General features: G+C 37.6%; 1 protein-coding gene across 1 annotated transcript in view; it reads left to right on the top strand.

The window, feature by feature from the left end:
- The window catches only part of LOC150099055 (uncharacterized), a 233,543-nt gene that overhangs the window by 165,830 nt on the left and 43,684 nt on the right, over positions 1–24,029 (top strand). The window contains exon 6 of the mRNA XM_090405052.1: positions 18,450–18,586. Coding sequence (XP_090261178.1) covers positions 18,450–18,586 — 137 coding nt within the window. The remainder of the gene's footprint in view (positions 1–18,449; positions 18,587–24,029) is intronic.

Raw genomic sequence — 24,029 nt, 5'->3', positions numbered from 1 at the left:
AGGTCTACTTACGGATATCACTCAAGTGACTTCCTGTGGCACAGTGCAGTAACGAGGGAAGGAAGGGCCGTCGATAAAACCTATTTTAGAGATACTAAAAGAAAAGAAACAGGGATGCGTAGAAATTGCAAGGCATGAAATGAAAGAAGCCACGATGGATGAACTCGCAGAATTCAGATTTGTATCACTACGAGGAATTTTGGAGTTATATTATAAAAAAAAAGCAAATTCGTCGTGGTTCTAGACTTTTATTATTCGCTGCATGACCTATATAATTATATTTTATTCATAAACAAATATGAAAGAATTAAAAATATTAATACGATATAGAAACAAATTTCTTCGTGGAACCTTGCGTTCTTTATTTTATAATCTTATCCAGAAATTTTGGTATATTGTGAATTTATTTTATTTTTTTTTACTTTGTCCAGTTTATTTTCATTATTTCTTTTACACAAAAACACACACTCGTTTTTTTTTTTTTAAATGTCAGCAAACTGCAACTGACAAGGTAGCATGCTTCCATTTCCGACTTACAAAATTATCCGTATCTAGAAAACGGAAAATAAAAAAAAAACCTAATAATATAATACTTCAACTTCACTAAACCTTTAAATTAACATACGATATACGAAATAGCAATACAGAAGCATAAACGTATTCTTGCCTGTGCACGCTTTTAACATAAAGCTCAGCACGCGCATTATACCCAGAATACAGAAAGTTGCACGCGCTGACATACGAAAATATAATCTGAACATTTCATTTATTCATGCATTAGCCACAATGTAATAGGCGATTCACCGCGTGGCGTACCTATTGGACATTTATAGTCTAGAAAGTGTCAATATTTGTTTATTTCTGAAATTAGGTGTTAATCGAATGTCGTGCACGTTCATTGTAATTGTTGTTATATTTATAGACACTGAAAATCTAAAAACTTTATCCGAATTTTTGATTTTCGTTTTTTTTTTGCATGAAAATTGGATGGTTATTGCAAAGAATAAAGATTAAAAAAAAAAAAAAAATCTTTGTTTGTCTGAGCCACGGCGATAAATGATGCCAATGCGTCTACATAAGTATTTTTTGTTTATTTGCAAGTGTTCGGCATAAAGATTTAACTAACCTAATATCCTACTCATAAACTGATTCCATTAGCGTCCCGTAATAGGATTCGCTTGTGGTTACACTGCAGATGAGGCAAGTAATTATCTCCAAATGTCTCCAGAGATTCTCCGGTAGACTGCATCTTTAGAAACCGGCAATATAGCGTAGGTCATAGTACGATAGTGTAGAAAGAAGTGATGTTGTTGTTATTATTATTACTTTAATAATCGAAGAATGTCTTAGAAAGTGGACAGTTAAGTGCGGTATAAGAAGAAAAACGTAAAACGCAAATATTTAAGATAAAACATATTCTTTTGGAGCGTAGCGAGATCTATATAATTTGTTTTCATTCTTTCACATTACTTACATTTTTAAACCAAGTTTTTTTTTTATATATCTTATTTTGTAAATGTTAAACTACAAGTTATTAATACAATTGTTATGCATGAAATATAACACATTAATGCATTTCATTACACAGTTATTAACAATATTTAATTAGATGCAACATGTTTACGATAATTATATATAATTATCGTAAACCGTAAGCAAGCTATTTCCACCGTAAGCCATCACCAATAGCAGAGTTTGGGCTACAGATGATTTTTCAGGACGAGACTACAGCAAATGCCACCATCTCGTGATCCTAAACTCTAACTAGTATTACTACCTAAAAATAATGATTTTTGCGATTACTTTTTCGGAATTTCAGGGGTTAAAATACGGGTTTCAGGAAGAAAAGAAAACCTTATTTGGTACAGATCGACTAACTCGGAACCATCTGGTCCACGGCAAGAATCCACTCTTATAACGACCTCTCTTCTGGCATTCTGGAAACGGAATGCTTTGCCACAAGGCTGTGCTTTTGAATAACGTAATACTGTAATTGCAAAATGAATTACGTTTGTAATTTATTGAACTTTAAACGTGATGGTTGGAGTTTTTAGTGCATAGTTTCGCAAATTGGGATGGTCTTGTAAATATAGCTTCGGCATTTTACTGGTTTCCCTTTCAGTCGTTTCCGACCGTAGGTGACTTTGTAAGCATTGCCCACAAAGTATTCTTGGTGAGAATTTTACAAGGCAGTTCGCTATTGCTTTGCCCAATTCCCCCAATTTTATCCGGCCTCGGGATCGGCATATGGCTGGGACGTATTCATGACTGTCATCCGTGTGTGTTTCACAGGGCCGGGTTGCCTGTTCTGGGGGACGAAAAACCCGAGTTTCCGGGTGAAAAAATCCTCTATCTTCCTATGAGACTTCCTGTGAAAAAAAACCCATGAGATCGGCTAACTCACCTTTCGTCGAAAGAGACCAGATAAAGGTTCCTCACGTCACTGACGGGAATCGAACCCAGGTCTTTCCGAACAAAGGGCTTCGTCTATACCGACTGAATTACGGCAGTTTTACTAAGTTTATATTGAAACAGTATTCAGTATAAAAAGTTGTCGATTAGACAAGTTACTGGAATGATATGCATAAAAAGCGAAAGATATTTACACCACATGATTGGAGTCTGCTGAATTAAGGCTTTTTTTTTTTGTAAACTAAGTGAATTACCACAAATAACTTTCAGGCGTCTTTACTGCTACAAGCACACTATAGATAGAGATCCTTATTATTATTTGGAATTAAAATAGTTGATTATCCTGGGATGAAATGAGCAGCATTCGTGTATTTAAAACAATGTGATTTAAAATAGCCGAACAAGAAGAGACAGAACGTTGTAAATTTGATTCTAGCAAGGAGAAGTTCTCTGTTCGTTTATTACGCTGGGTCTGATATCTGTTTCGAACGGGCTGTTTCTCTTCGCGTGCCTGGAATGCTGCAGTGGCATTAGAACCGGCCTAGAAACAATGGAAAGCCGAGATCAGTAAACTTACAAGAAACTTCTACTTCGCTCAGCCTGCATCAGTTGGTGGTTGCCACAGCAACTGCTGCTCCTTGTAGCAATACGCAAAGCGTGGGGGTCTTTCAACTACAAATCATAATTTATGAGTTTCTCGTGTGCTGTCGAAGTTCACTCGAGCGAGCTTTGAACCACCACGACTGTTGCCCAACGTCTACCCACGTCGCCGCAATCTGCGTCCGCTGTGATTTCATTCTACTTCTGTGGCGTCAGAGTTATGGTAATTTTGTGGGAAGAAGTATCGGTTGCTTTTCGCAATCCACCTTTTTTCTTTGTGTTTCACGAACAGATATATTAGAGCAAAGAAAGATATTTGTTATCCGAAGTAAGGTAAAAAGGAAAGAATGAAAAAAGGTTCATCCCTTCACCTGGTTTTCTCGATGAAGTCTGCTAAAACAATTATCTGCAAGTATCTCCAAGTGTCGCGATAGGCAGATGTAAAGCATGTGATCAAATATTTCCAGTCGCATCCCATTACCGCAAGTCACATGACATAAATTTTGAGTACACATAATTTCGTTCATCAAATTTCGATTGTTTCCGATATTTAGGTAGGATGCGCTGATATATCACCATTTTACAAATTCTCTGTTGCTCTTTCCCGATGATGAGATTTCACGCTTGAAGATTCTCCATATTCTTCAGCATCGGTACCCTTACCACTGTCGTTAAGCCTACCAATTACCTCTTGATAACACCCGGATCTTTAGAGATATGTTGCTCTTCTTGGACTGACATAAAATATTTACAGTCTGACGTAAATAGGCCTTTCCGTCAAAACACTTCTCATTTAGAAGAGTGTTCAGTAGTCTGAGCGTGATCTAACAGGCTAACGTCAACTCCTTTTGACAATTCCTGTCCTCCTTCAATAGACGAAAAAAACAGTGGAAGCAACTGCTGTTTCTCTGTTAACAGATTTCGGATTTTTACGCTAAACTTGTGTCGATTCTAAAAGAGTTCTACTGTTTATTTTAATTTGATTCAATTGCAGTTAATCTTTTGATTTGTTGATACTGCATCAACAAATCAAATATCTTTCCATCGTTTGGTTGCTTCAGAATTCTAACTAAGCTTTCTATTAAATATTTGTACAAGTTAAAAACTCTTGCATGAGTATTAGTCTCAAGTGTATCTCTTACAGATTTTACGAGTGAATCGTTTAAAATAAACATTAAGCATCTAAGGATATGGAAAGCGTGTATGGTGCCATTATTCACATAATATAAGTTGAACAATAAATGCAAAGCTAATTATCTCATACGCACTTGTCCTTCAATGAGTATAACAAAGACTTATCGAAGGGAGGGCACCTATTCTACAACTCTCCGTCTCCACCACTTAATCCATCAACTACAGCGAACCGCATCATCTACACGAACGCCATCTACTGCCCACCACCACTAGTATTTTCACAGGCAATCACAAACATTTAAGCCCACGGCAGGATTTGAACCTGCAGCCTTTTGGCAAGAGAGGGAATATGCTAACCACCACTCAGCCAACCAGGCCAGCAAAAAAAAAAAAAAAAAAAAAACCTCTGCAACTAGACTTGAACTTAAGTCTACCTTCGGGCGGTTTAGCGCTGAGGAGTGCAAACACCACTTCCACTGAGCTACACAAGTTATACATGTGCAATTCAAATTGCTGTACACGTGTTTGGTAATGATTTTCAATGCTTGATGGAACATTTATAATATTTTCTATAACGAATTACATTTAGTAGCGAAATTTGAATATAATTCATACTCGAGGGCTATAAATGGCTGCATTATGTCGATGGTTTATCAACTCACTTCGCCCCGGGATTCAAGATAAGGAAAATGCATCAAAGCTGAGAGACAGGTAGTAAATGAGTGATGCTATACGCTGTTTAAATTCAAATATTAGCTCGATTCCAGATAATCTTCCGTTATGGAAGTCTCCAGGGAAGGCTACGTCTTCATTATCTTGCAGCTGTCACCTGTTGCATGCAATGGAAATAACTAATTTGACAATTTTCGTTCGAGAACAAAGTCGCATATTAAAATTGCTGACTGCTAATGAAGAAAGAAAAAAAAAACATCTCTTGGGAAATGGATGAGCGCTCGCGATTTTCAAGTCGTCATGCATACGCATTCTTAAGTAATTCCGCAGTTTGGAAAATATCGAAGCACGAGGCAGCAATAATTATGTTTGCACTATGCCCATCTTAGCGCGAGTATACTCGGAATATTAGTGCAGAGCGGCGGCATTGTCATCATAGAGATGTTTAATTTAAAGGGAAGAAAACCTGGAAACAGCGGGTGCCGTGTTTACCTGCTCTACTACTTGTCATGACGCAGTTAAAATATTCAACGATTCTTGGAGAACACTCGGCTAAGGGATACAAGTACGTAATAAATTATGAATACGTGCACTACATACTGTCCATACTTGGAGCAAAAGCGAGTTTTTAGTTCGTTGTAACTACAAAAGCCAACACATCCGGGAAATTACCTTTTGCTCTTTCAAAAGTAAATTAGTATGCTAATGTTTTGCAGGCAGTGACAGATGTTTTTGAGATATGAAGTGAAATGTAACGAAAAATGTTCCGAAGAGCCTTTTCTGAATGAGGTCTTTCGTACACGCACACGTAATGTCCAAAGCCAATCGTATTGAGATGGTTTCGTGTGCATCATCAAAGAAAACTGAAAGAACTCATTTGCTGTTGCTTTTTCTCTTCGACTAAATGATAATGGTCCCCAAGATGTTACACGGGAAACTCGGGGATGTTAACCCGAAAGACTACGGCGAAGAAATTTCAACTACACGAGAAAAAAATAAATTATACGGGAATATACTTCGAGTTGCTTATTTTTGTATACTGAGTTCACAAACAATAACGTGGGTTCGACGGTTGTACAGCTCATGCGTTATTTTCTCATCATTATGATTCTCTAATTTTGAACGTGTTTTTAAATAACCGAATTAAATTCACTCTAAATAAAAATCGTGCATCGAGAGCGAGCCTGGAAAGCAATGCTTATACGGTGTTACTGCGGGGATGTGTGAGAAGGATGGTCCAGTCTTCTCAATTCCAATTTAATGAATTTTTGGAATAATGTGGACTTCGATTTTAAAAATATTATTGAGCATTTACAGAATATGAACGAATGTTAAAGAAGCAGACTAGGAATTTTTTATTTATCCATACAAGAACGGCAAAATAGTCTATAGCAAACAGATGTGTGAGGGCGGACTCGGGAATAGAGTAATCTGTTGATATTCTTCTTGAACTGTTGGAGAAGGCTGCAGTCCTTTGGAAGTGTTTCATGAGGGAGCCTTTCCCTCTTGAAACATTTCCCACCTCAATTTGAAGTGGGAAAGATGACTAACAGTAAAAGGTTCGGTGAGTATGCAGTGTGACTGTAAAAAGATGTTGAGCAGTTGCAGTACGAGTTCCTATAGACCTGGCAGAAATGTGAGGCGTAATGGATGCTAGTTCTGCTGATCAGTGACCATGGAAATATCTGTACAGAATACATAATGCAGAAAGTGATTTTTTATGAGTCTCTTACAGACTCTTTTCAGCCCTTTTCTGAACAGCATCAGGAATTTTTAGGGAGATCTTAGGTGCACCACCCCATAAGAGCAATGCTGGAGGGATTTGGGACTTAGCCAGAGTAAGTAAGCGTTAAGCAGTGGAGTCTTGACTGGAGAGGATACTAAGTTTTTTGGAAGCTGTTGATGTTATAGAAGTGATATGATTGTGCCAGGAAACGTTTGAGTAAGAATCAGTCCGAGAAGAGAGATTTGGTCTTGACTGTTGAACTCAACATTATGAAAAGTAAGTGGAGAAAATCTGAGGTCTTTTTTACAAAAAAAAAAGAAGCAAAATCTGTGTTTTGGAAGCATTGAAGCTGATTAAGTTGCTTTCACTCCCAATCATGGATACTGTGGAGATCAGTGCTCATAGCACTTATAGAAGCATGAGATGTTTGAGACTGCGAGGCCCGTCATGTGAGTAGGACGAGTGGAGTGTGCTATCATCAGCAAAACTATAAATAGGGTTGGCAGAGAATGAGAGCAGGTCACACATAAATCAGGAAGATAATGCGTGAAGTGATAGAGTCCTGAGGAACCCTTGCATTGACAGGAAAGCCCGAGGAGTGGACAGCATCCACCATTACATTTCGGCTTCGATCTGAGAGAACTCGTAAATCATTTACACAAAGAACGAAGGAAATTCAAATGATGGTAACTTATTGGGAACCATCGATTTCAGACCTTATCAAAAGCTTTGGAGATAGATATCAAGAGCAACAGCACAGGTTTCTCCAAACCTTTTCATGGAATCGGACCAACGTAGGCCGGGAAGTCTGTGGATCTAGAGTTGCGAAATCCATACTGGTAGTCAGTAAGTAGAGAGTAGTTCTCAAGACGTTGACTGTTGATAACATACTCCATTACTTTAAACAAAATGGATGTAAGAGCAATAGGTTGATTGCTTGATGGCAAACATTAGTTTAGGAGCACATCTCTTGAGCACAGTGGTGGAATTCCATCAGGACCTTGCTGGCCCACGTTGACCGAGTGGTTAGCGTATCCGCTCTCCAGCCAAGAGGCTGCGGGTTCGAATCCCGCCAAGGGTATGGATGTTTGTGATTGTCCTAGTAACCAACTACCATATGCACTGCTGTCTTGGCACAGTATGACCTTCGATATCTTAGTGCCATAAAAATCAAATAAAAAAAACCGACCAGGACCGGTTGCCTTTGTAGCATCCAAGTTTTTCACATTCTTCTGATGTCTTTCCGGCGGAGGGCCACAGGAGGCGTGAGATGCAATGTCTTTGGCAAAGAAGGAGTTAATTTACCCTGGTCATTTATGTACGAGTAGGAAGAGAAGAATGGAGTCAAGACATCAACCTTGCGTTTAGATGATTTAGGGGATGCTTCAATGATGCTGCCGTAAGGACAGAGGAAGCCCAGATTGACAAAAGCTGTACCCGACGGCTTTGGCGAGGGACACCAAAATCCTCATTGAATTTAGACTTGCCTTTTTAATTGTGGTTTTACAAGTATAGAGGGCAACTTTGCAGACTGTGAAGGAAGCTGATGTTTTTGTCTTGTCAAGCCACTTGTGAAAGGCTGCTTTTTTGCACAGACCTGACAAACCTCTTGGAGAACAATGGTTTTAGATGGGCGTTGGGGAGTTTGAACAGAGTGAGGAATGAAGGTTTCCATTCCCGTACGGATTATTTCTATGACAAGCTCACAACAAGTATCTGGATCAGAATGAAAACAGCAGTCTGACCATGGAAAAGAGGAGTGAAATTCACGCGAGTCCTCCCTCTTGGTTTTGTTGTAATGCCAGAAAATGCGAGGTTGTGAATGGCTGACTGAAGGACCACCAGGGACGAAACTTGGATAAGATTGTGATTCACATGGTAAGTGAAATTCGAAAAGGGAGACAGAATTATGGAGATTGAAATTACCAAGATGGACGACTTCACGTTTTGGAAATGTTGATTGCTTCAAATAGAGCTTTAAAAATAGGAAGTCAAAAAAAGTCAGAATGATTTTCAGAGTTGGGAGAACCTCAGAGGCAGCAGATGAACGCAACAAAATGTGGCAAAGAAATCTTAAGCCACAGGAGGTCAGAAAGGTGAGATCTAGGTTAGACATCATTTGGTTAAAGAATATCAGAACGTACAAAAGCAGAGGTTCTTAAGGCGGAAGGTGTCATAAAGGTGTCATTAAGATGAGCTGTGGTTGATTTAGTAGAAATCTGAGGTTCAATCAGAAACAAAACGTCAGGTTTGGATGACTGAAGATGATGGTGCACGTCATTTAAGTTATTTTTGGCGGATTTTAGAGGGAGGTTTTTTTTTTTTTGAACCGCAGAGACTCGATACCTATTTAGACTTAGTTTCATGTTTAAAGTTATGAAAATTGAAGAGAAAAAGAAGGGGAAATATGCAGTTTGAGGAAAATCCTCTTAAACATGTCGCCCATACAGAGAGAATATCCAGTTTCCAACCACAACGTGGCACGTAGGTACTTCCCCGCATACCATTACAGGGATTCCCTTCAGGCACGACCTGGCAGTGAGATTACGCGCCATTTGATCAGAAATCCTAAAAGACGCCTTACCATCTGGTTCGGTCCGGTACACTAACTGGCGGCTAGCATGCGGAACTGCTTTACTGCTGTACCCTCGAAGGTGGAGAACCTAATGGATCCCCGCAGTATGTTTGGAATGCCTTCGAAGTGTATCACTCACGCTGCATGTCGAAATAACTTTCGACCAGTTGGCATTTAAGATAATTTACGTTTGTAACACAATAAAGGTTAATCTAGATGTAATGCTTTAATCATTTCATATAGAAATAAGCAATGGATTACATTTTTATGGTATTCCCATCCCATATATAGTATGGCATAAGGATTGGTAAATTCGGAAAATTTTCTTTATGCACCATGTTTGGTGTATAAAGAAGATAATTGTAATAATAAAGAAACGTTGGTTTCATAAATAATTGAATTGACTTATCTACGCACTAACTCTTTGAGTACTTCGATCGGTACTAAGTGGATACCATACGCTCGATAACATCTAATTAATTCTGTTATTTTTAGGGAAAGAAGCATTTAGGAATGCGTATGCTGCACAGCAAAAATTGCTTTAGCAAAAATTCAATAGGGGGTGTGCATGTTACCCACTTTCCCACCCCCGAAATGAACGATCTGTGATCATAAAGAAATATCAATGTACAAATTGCAAGTTGGAATTTAAAAAGACAGCGATAATAACTGTTCACAAATTGCCACTAAAAAATGATTTTTAAAAATAACAGATCAACCTATCTTACTGCGATTTGTTCAGAATAAACTGACCAACTTTCTTTAAAAAATTAAAACGCAAACAGTGACTTCTTTTCTAAGAAATAGTCTAGATTGACGCACAGAGCCTAGTCCAGAACACGTTTTGCTGAATTTAGTAACTTCCATTTTTGTTTATTTATTTATTTGGTTATCAACATGAGCAAACGCGAGCAGTTTCTCTAGACTTGCGTAGAAAAGATTTGGCGTGCACAATCTTGTGAAACGTTAAATCGTATCGCAGGACTTTGAAGTATAATCTTTTTCAACTAGTAGAACGCAAACTGCAAAAATAATTCGCAGTTATCTTCAGATATTGCATTTTTTGATATTCCTAAGTTGGAGACTGAATTTTTCATCTACGGATTACTTGCAGATGCATTTTAACCACTTTTTGATAGCTGTTAATAATATGCAGAAGTTACTCAACATATAATTCCGTATGCTTTTCACTCCTATTAAACACAATTCCTACAAATAGCAACTGAAGTGGAGGCCTGATCCTACTACAATAAATGCATTTTCTGGATATTTGATATTTTTTTATTTTTAATAAATACAGAATCACGGGGTTTTGGAAGAGGCAGGAGGGCAGCAGTCTTAATTACGCCACTTTATTACGCAAATTCAACTGTCACGCGGATACTGATGGTACAATTTGCACTGGAGATTCAGTGCTGAGACCGACAAATGTATCAGACAAAAAATTCCATAAATGGTTGATTAAAAAAAAAAGTAGCCATTTATAATCTGCACTCACCTTTTTCATGCAGTTAAGCTTGGCGCTATTAAGAGAAACAATATCCCCCCCCCCCCCCAAAAAAAAGAGATCCTTGAGTAAGAATCACACCATTATCTCTTTACGAGAACGCCCTATCTTGGAGAAAGGATGCGAATGTAATTCAGATCGCATATAAAGTGCATCAACGTAATTACAAAGTGGATTGCCGTCAGATAGGCTTGTAATGGGAAGAGATATCGAGCATGGGAGGGAGGGGTGGGGGGGTGTCTTCTTTGTTTTCTAAACTAGTTACGTGGACGACATTACATTAATAGTGACGAATCATTAATGCTTTTCTTTTCCATTCATGTGGAAGTTTCTGAATGAATAATTACACGGCATAAAAAATATTAGCGCTTTGTTGAAGGGTTAGTTGTCGGCCGTGTACAATACCAAGACAACTCACGCTGAAGGTGTATTTTGGTACGGACCGTTCATTTGCATAGCTTACGTTTTTAAGGCAAACGCGCGTTTTGCTACGCAAGCATAATGGAAATATATTATTCTTCCTGGAATATTAATTTTACCAATAAATATTTTCCTAAAATCCCTTTTGAAGCATAAACGGAATAAGAAGAAACGATGGAAGGGGGAAAAAAAGTTAAGAAAGAACAAACGGTGTTGGATGTATTTTTTCGTTGATTTCCTGACAGGTTTTGGCTACTCGCCAGCACACTCTCAAATTCCTTCTCGACACATTTTTTGTAACTAGTAATTCAAAAAAAAAAAAAAATCAGATTTCCATCGTTGAACCCTTCTTAATTAAAAACTTAAGACTCCAGTCGAAGTGAACTGATTTCGATTTGCTGCGAGCGGTGTGTGTGTTGGTGCTGAAAAAAAATTGGTATACTGCCCTTAAGCGAATGCATTTTTAGTTATTTCAGAAAGTGTATGGTTGCGGATCTCGTTTTATTTTATAAAGTTGGCCAACCTGAGCCGAGTTAATATTTGGCTGAGAAACCAGAGAGCTAAGCGGCGCTGCTGACAAGACAATTTCCGTTGTCAGCCTGGTTGGCCGAGTTGTTAGCGTGTCCGCCTTCTAACCAAGAAACTAGGTTCGAAACCTGCCACTTAAAACATAATTTAAATCATATTAAAGACGAAGAAAAGAGAATCACCCTTTGAAAAAATGCACCCTGTGGAACCCCTATTTAACAATAGGAGTTCCACAAGGTGTATTTACGCTGTAACATATTGCAAATACCGGAAAATGTTGATATATTAGTTTCTCCAACCACACGGCGCTGTTGTGCAACAAACCTCCAGTGTTCGGTAATTATTGTGCCATTTAAGTCTGGCAAGGAGGAGACGCATTCCTTCCCAACTCTATCCCAAGGAATATTTCTGTAGTCGTATTCGTACTGCACCATCCATGCAGAGCAGAACTACAAATGCAGTGAAAAAAAAAAAAAAAAAAGAACCATTTTCCTTATGTAGCGATACGCTTTTCCCTACCTTTCTTCGAAGTCTGTTACCGCTGTCAGGCTCTTGTTAAATGACCAGGGTTAACAAGGATCGTATTAGCGCGTGAACGGAACATATATGTAGGACAAGGTAAAGGTGATATCTACTTGGATATTGCTGACATTCTAATAATAAAGCAATCTCACCATATGTCCCTAGATGATTATACAACTAGGAAAAAATCTTCATACCAAATGAGAAGAAAAATGTACTTAATTGCTTCTTTTTTTTTTAAAAAAAATCCATATATTGTTATGATTGTTGTGCAAAATATAAGGTATTACTGAGTGAGCTACGGAGGCTCCCCTAGCGATAAAAATGAGAACTAAAAACAGAACATCAAAATACTGGTATATAATTGGTGGTGATAATCACTTGAATACTTTTGTGTTCATGCATTTAATGGTTTGATATGGATACATTTTCGAAGACAGAATTAAAATCGTTAGGGGGAAACGGAAAGCCACGAGAAACTTTTGTAAGATAAGTTAACTGGTTTCATGATCTTATATCATTATCTGTAATTCCAATAAATTGATCGCATTTGTTTCTCTAAATAAGTATTAATATTTCGCTGCCAGTTGACAGCAGATACACAAAGCTAACTGCATCCATTTCACAATGCTGAGGAGGAAAAAAATACTATTTCTTAAATTAGTTTACTCACTGCTGAGTCAAACTTCATCTTCCAGTAGGTTTGGCAACATCTTCGTCAGGAGATGTTGCCAATATTTTATACTGTTGTTATTTCGATACATTAAGTAATAGTAGTCTACCAACAACAAAGTGCTGTTTTCGAACTTTGCACGCACTATTCCTATTGTATTACGAGTATTTTTCTTCTTATGAGTGTTCAAAGGGATTTGCACGCCCACTTTCTAAGCAACTTCTCACAGGCAGGCAACTTGCACACAGCGAAAGACTACCAGCTTGGTTAGCAAGATTTCGCATCACGAAAATACGGTACAATGTGAGATAATAGGCTTAAAAGGCATCACGCTCGGCAAACATTATTATACAGTATCAACCTTATTTCTAACTAAGCAGAGAAAATTAAAATACTAATTTTGGAGCAACAAAGGCGTGCTCGAAAAATATTTGTTGTATAACGCGTAGAAAGTATTGTTGTCTATCTCATTGTTGAGTGTTGTTTGTTGTGTGAGCAATAGACTAAGCAGTTAATTTGTTGGATTTCCCACTTGACCGATGGAAAAAAAAGCACATTTTTTACATGGAAGTAGTTTACTTTTATCCCATTATTATCTAATAAAATAAAGACACTTGGGGTACCTCATCATTTTGATAGTTTCTACTTAGCGAATTGTAAATCTCTTAGCGTACCAAAATATAAAATTTCATTATACAGTTTCAACTTAATGTAGTTAGCGGCAGGCGTACTTCACTAGCGGCGGCTCTCTGTCAGGCATAACCACGTTAATCATGCACCCCGATGCCACAAGAAACTTTTAATCGAATTGTCGCTGTACAAGAAACAGAATTAATGAGTTGTCTGCAATGTTTGCTTAATGCAATAACCGCTGTACCTTGTCCATAAAAACAAGTGCGATAGCAGGGACTTCATGTAATATTTGCTTTAAAAAAATGATTCGCTTGAGCGATGTAAGAAAAAAATAAAAACAGACACGTGGGGAACTGCGTTGTCCCCAAATAAAATATCCGAACATCCCCCCCCCCCATTTTAGACGCTGACATTCACTGTCGTAATCCTCATATATTTTATTATAAATCTTCTCTATCTCCTTGGTTGGATAGATACGGGTTCGATTTCCGTCCTATAATAGAGAAAAATGCTCTTAATAGGCATGCTCACTGAGGTCATAGCTTTAGATGCTACGAGATCAGTGCATTATTCAAACTGGTCAACCAACTTAAGAGTATTTAATTAATGAGTAAGTTGTGGGCATGTTCACGTTTTAAATATGATCTGCGTATTAATGTTTGATGATTAATTTAGTTACAGATAATTAAAAAGTGTCAAATTATGCTATGTTTATATACGAGGTGTGGCTATTAAATAACTACATGGGTTGCAAAAATGTGGTTTATTATTACAATTGTACAACTTAATTGTTATCACCTTCGACATGCTCCCCTCCTCTATGTACACACCGTTGCATACGAATTTTCCATTGTTGGAAGCAGTGCTGCAAGTCATAAGGTGTTATCTGCTTCAGTAGCGCTGCCGTTTTCTGGTTTACCTCATCCACTGCAAGTCCGGCTGACAGCGGAGCCGGACTTGCAGGAGATCATCACATGTGATGAGACGTGGATTTTCAAGTATGATCTAGAAATAAAGGGACAATCTATGCACTGGAAAACTCCCACGTCACGAGAATGAAAAAAGCAAGAATGAGCAAGTCAAAACTGAAGGCAATGCTGATCACTTTTTTTTTTTTTTTAATATCAATGGCATGGTAATGGTTGAATGGGTACCAGAGGGTCAGACAGTTAACCAATATTATTACCTTGAGGTTCTGGCCAAGCTCAGAGAACGAATGAGGAAGAAGAGACCCGATCTGTGGAAGAACAACGCTTGGATTCTCCATCAAGACAACTCTCCAGCGCACAGTCTGTAAAGCAGTACCTGGCTGATAAGAAGATCCCAGTGTTGGACCATCCCATCCACCTTACTCGTCCGACTTAGCTCCATGTGACTTGAATCTTTTTCCAAAATTGAAATCTGCATTGAAGGGCGCCCATTTTTAGTCAGTGGATGAGGTGAAGGAGAAAACGGCAGCGCTAATGAAGCAGATAACACCTGATGGCTTGCAGCTCTGCTTCCAGCAGTGGAAAATTCGTATGCAACGGTGTGTACATAGAGGAGGGGAGCATGTTGAAGGGGATAACAATTAAATTGTAATAATAAAACACATAATTGCAACGAATCTCGTTATTTAATAGCCACACCCCTTTGTGTGTGTGTGTCGTTAGTTATTTTATAATTAAATATCTGCTGTGTACAATCAGTCTTTTGGGGTATTCGCAATAAATTTACTATTATTATTATTGCAAGAGACCTCTAAGGTGTCAGGGACTCATGGAGGGAGACCACATATCATTCACAACACGTCATACCTTCTTTTGAATTCATTCACACTATCAATCTTTTTTTTTAAACCAGCTGTTTTGTACCACATGATGTACTCATACTACCGGGACAGCGGATATCATTGCTCTGCACCAACAGATTGTATCTCACTCGCACAAGGAAACTCATTAAGGATTAGATAGGCTACAGTAACTTCTCATTTAGCAGACACAGCTGCATTCATCTCCCTTTCACTTTGGATCTTACGACATTGATTAATCTGAGGGATGTCATAAATTAACAACTGCTCAAATCTTATTCATTAAATGACTCCGATCAATCGGGGTATCATGCAGCGGCTATTTCTTGGTCAGCTATATTAATATCGGAAACAAATTCTACCGATCTTCTCAAACAATTGCAATGACAGAAACTTCCGTTCTCCGAAGTAGTAATTACTTACTTAATAACTTGACCTGCAGTTGTGTGTAGATCGATCGTACACACTTGAAATGGTTGTACAGATGTTGCGTAATGTCTTTCATATGTTTTAAACTGCAACACATGCTGCCGCCTATGTAGGCGATTATCTAATTATAATGCTCTCCTAGATGAGCAAAGTGGGCTCACGACTTCACTCTCTGAGGAAAGTAAGCTGTTTTTCTAAGCAGCGCTCAGAAACATTTAGTCCAATGTTTTTGGATTAAGTCACGAAGGCCATCGAGTGGAAACATTAAGAGGACTGCGCATCGTCTCGAGCCAAATTAAGATCCAGAGGATAAAGCTGCTCCTAAGTAATGGCTGCACTGTCACGGTGTTTTCTTTCATTGGTGTTTCGTAACACAAACATGGATGTGCAATAGCTGAGGTATGCTTAGCGCCTTTTTTTTTGTTGCGAAGCTCAAAGCCACAAGAAAGGTAATTAAGCGATGCCAAAGTTTGCTTCTTAACCTCCCGAGGGTCAAAGAAAAACATCCAACTCCGGAAGAGAAGGGGAAAAAAGGGTATTGTATCACAGTTTTCTTTTTTGTGTTGTTTTACCAAAACCGATTACTTTTAAAGCACCTGATCCTTAGCGCAAGCGATTTGACATTCAAGAGCGGACCGTAATTAATTAAACTAGTGGGAAACAGTTTTTTTCCCTTTATTCGCTGTAAATTAAAGCATCACAAAACATGTATGCAAGAGAACTCCCCTCCCATTTTTTTAGAGAGACAGTTAAGGTAATATTTCATGTAAGCTACTCGGAGGACAAAGCAAGATCTTTAATACTTTAAGAGGACACGAATGGGTAAAATTTACCAACATTAATTTCAAGGTCTCTTTGAGATTACAGTGGCCTAATCTACAATAACACAAATTAATATCTTGAAGTGGAAATCCATTATTTAGTCAAGAATCACGTATTATTATGCAAATTGTCTAGCGTCAAGTACTATTTACATGATTACTAATCAAACTCCAAAACAGACAAACCAGTCATCGAAAACGCAAGGCTTCTAAGTACGAGGGTGGTCTGAAAAGTTCTCGGCCTAACAATGAAAAAAAAAAAAAAACTAATTTATAATTTCAAAATTATTTTTATTTTTTAACATAATCTCCCTACATTTATTCCAGCGATGCGCCAGTGCCATTATCCCGTCCCTGTAGTGGTTCTCAGTAAGATCTGCAAAATACCCCTCCACAGTTGCGATCACCTCTGATTCGAAGAAAAACGCTTCCCAAAACTGAAACTCTTCCAGCGAGGAAGAGTTTCAGTTTTGGGAAGAGATAGAAGTCAGAGGGAGCCAAATATGGGGAATAGGGTGGATGTTCCAACAATTCATAGTGCAGATCCCTTAATTTTCCCATTGCCAAAACATCTTTGTGGGCAGGTGCATTGTACTGATGAAAGATGATTTTTTCCTTCTGCAAACCGGGTATTTTCTCACGATTTTTTTCGTCTAGTCTGGTTAAAAAATCGGAATAATATTCCCCGGTTATTGTTTTACCCTTTTCAAGATAATTAATAAACAAAATGCCTTTAGCATCCCAAAACAGCGATGTCATAACCTTTGTCTTCCAAAGAAGACAAAGGTCATGGCATCGGTGTGTAATGGATTCTGGATTCTGGTGTGTAATGGTGAGTCCAAGTCTCATGCATAGTAATAAATCGACGCACACAATCAGTTTTATTTTTGTTAAAACGCTCCAAGCACTGCTCAGGGATTTTCATGCGAGAGCGTTTTTGATCTGTGCGGCACCCATTTTGCGCAAAGCTTTTTCATTTGCAATTCTTCATGCAAAATGCACCCTGGACATTTCTTTTGAAATGCCTATAGTCTCACAAAATTTCACTCACTTTGACTCGCCGATCATCCAATATCATATCCTGCACTCGATTCAGTGATTTTTGGTGGTGTTACACTTTATGGACGTCCTTCACGTGGGTCATCTTGAAGGCTGGTACGGCCACGTTTAAACTCGGCAGCCCATTTCTTAATTGTCAAAACGAAGGAGAAAAGTGCCCATAATCTTTTATGAACTTCGAATGAATTTCTTTTGACGTTAAACCTTCTTTTACGAAGAATTTTATAACCGCACGAGACTCAATTTTAGCCATTTCAAGGGATACAGACAATTTGTCTTCAGAAAGCTGTATAAAAAAAAATCGATAGAATGACTTGCAATTTCACATGGATGCTTATGACAGATGTATCGACTTAAAAAATATTGCTGATAATGTTGATATAAGCTACTCAGAGGACACGAATGGGTGAAATTTACCAACATTAATTTCAAGGTCTCTTTGAGATTACAATGGCCGAGACGAAGAACTTTTCAGACCACCCTCGTAGATGTTATCAATTCAACTCGTGGCAAGAACACCGTGTTCGAGCTGTATACAGTCTTCGAATGTATTTATGTTTTAGTATCTTATACATTCCGTCAAGCAAGAGAAGAAATAAAAAGGCTTTTCTTCAATGATGTTTTCGCATCGACTTTTTCAGTGTAAACTTTGGCTTTTAAGATTTTCTTTCCACCGTCATGATACGAGTAATGGAAAAGTTCGGCTCGCTGTGTTTTTGTACAATTAAAAATTAAAATGCTATCGCAGGATCAAGACAGGTGACGTGGTTTGTTTTTTCTAAAAACACACTCTTGAATGATTTACATCGCAAAACAGCTTCAAGACATCTGCCGTAAAAATCGAAATAAGAAATCATTAAAGTAACGTCTTGCATTTTAGTCGTTTAATAATAAATGAACTCAGTTGGAAGTTGCGTCTCCAGTTTAATATTGTTGATGTACTCTGCAGGGGGCCTTCGCATTTTCATCAAACCTGAATCTCAAGTGTTTGGAGAACTCTCGCCAGTTTGGGAGAAATCGGGCGACCAGGGTAACCAGTGGCTAAGAGGAGCAGTTTCGGTGCCCAGTTTGAAAGAAAATTTTCAGGTAAACAAAACATTCTTTGCTATGCTCCATTTTCTAGTAATATATATATAAATTCTAAGTTACATACATATCCACATAGATACAGTCAATAGCCATTTCGTTGCACTTGCAACGTCCGTTTGCATCAAGGCACAATCCGTTTCGATTATATTCTTTGAATGGAAACACTTGGGTTCGAGTCTCATGTGGGGAGGATTTTTTCTTCTCTCTTGGCTTTTCATCACACGAAGTAGACAAATATGTGAAAACAGCCTACTGTCCTCATCACAGAGGCGCTTTGTGATTGTAATTCTAAATCACAGCACTTTTAAGTAGCGAATGGAACCTAATACCATTCCTCCGTAGAATCTCGTTGAGCGCTTGATGTCCTAAAATGTATCTCTAAGAGAGTATGGTAAGACATGACTTTGTGTTTTTCCTTCTTTCCGGCTACAAATAAATACAGGGCAACCGCCTACACGGGAGTGGGGCATAGTCCAATCTCATTTCTGTTTTGCTGGATGATATCTGCAAAGAACCGTATCGATATTTTCTATTTTGGTATTAATAATCGATGATAGAAGTATTTAATGTTGATACATATTGAAATGATAAGTGGAGAAAATTTACAACTTTGCGTTTTTTTCTTATTTAACATCATTTGTCTTTATACACATCGTTCAATCGTAAGTGCGACTTGAATTGCGAGTTTTTCCAAGTGAATTATATAGTATGCTTTGTTCTAAATAATTTTTCCTTGAGCACTTTTCAAAATCAATTGCATCATTTGTGGGCGTGAGAAGTTCACCCGGGTAAATGAACGATGCAAAACATTGATCCACTTTTATTAATAAAATGAGATGTGGTAAGGGTGAGAACAACGATATGATTCGTTGATTCTTCTTGGAGAGGACCTTTGCTTAGCGCAGAAATTTTTAATAGTATTTTACTAATAGTGTTGCTTTTTTTCCTCATAAATTTTGGAGCTTATTTAAAGGTGTTTTACCAGGTACAAATCAGCGGAAATTTAAGATAATAATAATAGTATATCCGACAATTCTCTCTTAACAATTACGTGTTAAGAGAGAATCGCCCTCTCTAGAGATTAACCTTGCACCAAAGTCAATTAAATTTTAATGTTTTAATAATAAAAAAAAACCAGTAAAATAAAATACTATATATATATATACTATTAATTATATTATTTTAAAGTAACTTTTATTCTTTTAAAGACAAACGATACACCAATTTATGTTGCTCCTAAGCACGAAGGGTTGTTAACTTATAGTGATTTAGTAAATATTTTTGTTAATTTTTACTTTTGGAAGTCAGGCCAGGCCTCCAATAAGCAGGGCCACGGTCTCCCACCAGGCGATGAATTCATCTGCCACCTAAAGGCATCACAAACATCCCTTCTTCCAGAGCTGTTCGAACCTGCAGCCTATTGGTTAGCGAGCACAAAAGCTAACAACAGGCTGCAAGTTAACCAATCACGCAGGCCGGGCAAGTAAATCGTTTTAATATTGATTCATTGAAATAATAATCATTTGAACAAAGCTAATAAATAAATTTCTTAAGCATCATATTAGACGCGAGCCATCGGCAATAATATCACTGCACAAATTAGTCTTGTTAGTTGAGAACTTGTTTATACTTATCCAGTTAACAGTAAAATCATTTTTGTAGCATAATTCGTTGTGAATTCGTTCTAAATGTTGTCTTTATCAATTGGTTAGATTCATTCCCCTCCAGAGATAAATGTTAGGAACATCTTTATGAAATATAAATTGTCACTTCATATAAAGTATCATTAAAGTTTGTATTTTGGCATATCATCATGCAGATTTCGAAGAAATTCGTAAAATTGAATTAGACAGCTAAATAAAACTGATAAAGGACCATTACGAAAGTACTTGACGCGAAAATCTATTTAAGAAACCTTAAATAGATTTTCGCGTGCTTAGAACTTCAATAATTAGCCATCCTTTCTAAAATGCGATTTCGGGTGTATAAAACCATTTAAGATACACTGGCAATCTTGAGTTTGCACCGTGTCTTATCATATTGTAGGAGCATTATTGCATCTTATACGAATGCCTTTCCAAAATGGATCGATTTTTTCGAAGACAGTTCCGAAAAGCGAAGTACGTTTACTGCACTAAGATGCTATTCCACCTCACTGGAAATTCTGGGCACGCTCTTGGAATATATATGTTGTTTGTCTACATTTTACTGTAGAATATACCTAATACATATTTTATGATCATACTTATGTAGACTAGACGGCACGTACATAAAAAAGTATACCATAAATATGAAAAATACTGACTTTGGGGAACATCCACCTTCGTTTGCTTAAGACGATGTAATATTTTTCAACAAAAACAGGAAATACTGCGAAATGCCATCTGGTGTGATTTGTTATATTTCCACAGAGACTCTAGTTAGATATGGCCAACCTAATTAGTTTTTGTAACCGAAAATCTTTCATATTTTCTGCACATGCGCATTCTTCGTCGCATCAGGATTATGACAGCAGAACACAAAAATGCGTACTGTTTACATAAACAATTTGAATTGTCACATCTTTTTTCATTAGTTATCTTTTTATTTTTATTTTGGAGTTCCATGTTTATTTGGTTTTATTTCTCTTTGCCAGACCATCGGTAAAAAAAAGAAGCCAAGACTGTTGGTTTCTTCTTTCTTGTCTTCCGAAAACAGGACCTAACCATGCAGAAAACAAATTTATTTTTGCTATCACATGAAGAAGAAAAATTATCACACCGTTCATTCTCTGATGATGAGCTTCTTATGTTTTGTGATCCTCTCATGGCAGCTTTCTTAATCCATGATGGTCCATTCACAGAATGCATTTTCTGTCCTCTTTTCGTCTTCTTGGCCTTGAAAAGATATTTTACGCTCAAAAGGTGAGCAGTTAGCGTAAGCAGTGCTAGTAAAATTGGACTATGCCTATCAGCAAAACCGGTCATGTGCTAGTTGGCATTACAGGACCTCGGAAGATATCGAGTCAATTTTGTTAGAGGAAAAATTGATTTAAATCCATAAGCTGTTGTAGATACAAATAAAACTGTAAATGCATTTCATTATCAACCTCATAGTCTCCCTTTTAACAGTTGAGAATCAGACATTATTAGGTCTCAATCTTGTTTTAATCCTTTACCCAAGCGTATCCAAACAAAGTTTGGGCATGAAGTATCTTCCTGACTAGGCGATTGTATTTAGACATTGTTGACTTCATATCAATTGCTTCGGTATCCCATAATGTAGAAACATTATGGGAAGGAAGAGTTCTCTCGCTTGTTTCGGCCTTTATTGAGGTCTCGTCAATGAAAACTAGATCCAGAAGTCGTGAAGATAATTCAGGTGCAAAATTTGTTTGCTTACGCTCAGATAAAGGATTAAAACAAGAATTTCTTATCAAGTCAAATATAATTTGAAACTCAGTGGTAAGACTTCTGAACAAATCTTCCTCGGTCGTTGAAAAAAAAAGACGGAAACACAATGATATGTTCTGGAACAATCTCAGCTGAATAGAAATGGAGACAGAAGAAGAAATACGGTGTTGTTATTTGATTTCCCCGTGCAGACATAACGAAATATTAATAAACTCATTGAAAGTATTGTATTGTGCTGTTCACAGCGAAAACATATTTTAATCTGCTGAACCACTTGGAAGATGCAAGCAGAATCTATTCTATTATTCAGACAATTTGGAACCGCTATCAAGTAAGGACCAACTATGAAAGAGATGGACAAATTAAAGTCAGAGAAAAACCGACGCAAAACCGCTGTTTTTCTTACCCACCCAAATAATTTTGATATTTATTGACATGAATTTCATTTTTTTTTTCGGAGAAAGAGAGATTTCGAAATGTCAGTTGTATAGTTGGAATTATCATGTTAGATACCCGAGCAATAAAAATGCGATTCATCCACAGAAGAGGCAAGTCCGAATCCAGCAAGATTTAGTGAAATACTGTATTGACTCCAAATTACCAACACCATTTTTTAGCATGAAATCAGTTGCAAGAATCCAACAACAAAAGGTTTTGTTGATTATATTAATTTGAAAATCACATTTTGAATTTAGAGATGCGTGAAGATTTTGTAAGAAGGATTAAGAAGCGAATGTCTTACCCATTGCATTTCCAGATAAAACTCTTAAAGAAAGATCGCAGTCCAATGCAGTTTAGGAACGAATACAGACTCAGGTGAGAGATCTCTATTATGAAACAATAACATTCTTTGTATAGCTATGGAATTAAGTAATCTGATAGGGGAAGCTTAAGGATCAAAGCTATATAACTGAGAGGAGACCACCACATAACATTCAAAGGAATGCAGAGAACCGACCAGGGCTTCTGACCTAATGTCCAATCCTCATCTTCTCGTGGTGCACCCTGTTGGGTATCTACCTGGATACTGAACGAACGATGATGGGCTGGCAATTTGGGATTTAGCCGAACAAATTGTATTCTTATTGGCTTAAACCAATATACAAAATAATGGTACAACATGACAAAATTTCATGCCGGCTGGGGCGTCACCAGGATAAACCAGGCCCCCGTTGTTTACGCCAGGGAACCAGGGCAAACAGCGAAAAGTCAGCTACTGGAACGAATCTGAAAACACACACCAACTCGACATCATCAGAGTAAAAGATCGGTACTATCAACATAAGAAGCCTGAATGGCAAAGAAATGGACTAGCTGAGGAATTAGATAAGTACCAGATCGACATAATAGGGGTGACCGAAACAAAAAAAGATAAATACAATATATTATATATTCAGGCAATGACAAGCAAGGAAAAGAAGGAGTAGTATTCAACTAAATATGAGGCTAATCTTGAATGGTAGGCAGTCTCAAGTAGAGTGATGTGGGCAGATATAAGAATGGGGGAACTGGACAATGAGACTTATTTGTGCCTATGGTCCCACAGAAGGATCTACTAAAGTAGAAGTGGAGGAATATTTTGAGGCGCTAGAGAAAGCTACTGTCACAATGAAAAAGAAAAAGTTGATCCTTTTTGGGGATCTAAATAGCAGAGTAGGAAATGATTGTCAAACGTAAAAAAATACTTTGGGAAAATTTGGAGAAAAGAGCAAAGCTAATAATAATGGCAATTATTATTAGCTTAGCCTGATGGATTTCTACTCAACATGGACTGTTTATTACTAACACAATGTTTCAACATAAAAATGTGCACAAATTCACGTGGAGAGAAGAGGCAAGGAATACGAAAAGTCTCATTGACTATGTTATTGTTGATAGTGATGTTTTCTCCCTGGTGCAGGATACCAGAGTGTACAGAGGATTTGAAATTGGAAGTGATCACTATTTAGTCTTGAGCAGCGTAAAATTTAATTTCATATTGAAAAGAAGGGTGTGTCAGAAAGTTTTAAAGCGAATAAAAGTTGAGCAGCTCTCAGATGAGAACTGTA

The sequence above is a fragment of the Typopeltis vanoorti genome, chromosome 15 (assembly GCF_054136105.1).
Source record: "Typopeltis vanoorti isolate ZY-2024b chromosome 15, IOZ_Tvanoo_1.0, whole genome shotgun sequence".
NCBI lineage: Eukaryota > Metazoa > Arthropoda > Arachnida > Uropygi > Thelyphonidae > Typopeltis > Typopeltis vanoorti.
Note: the sequence above shows the minus strand (reverse complement) of the source record. Positions and strands in the feature narration are given on the sequence as shown.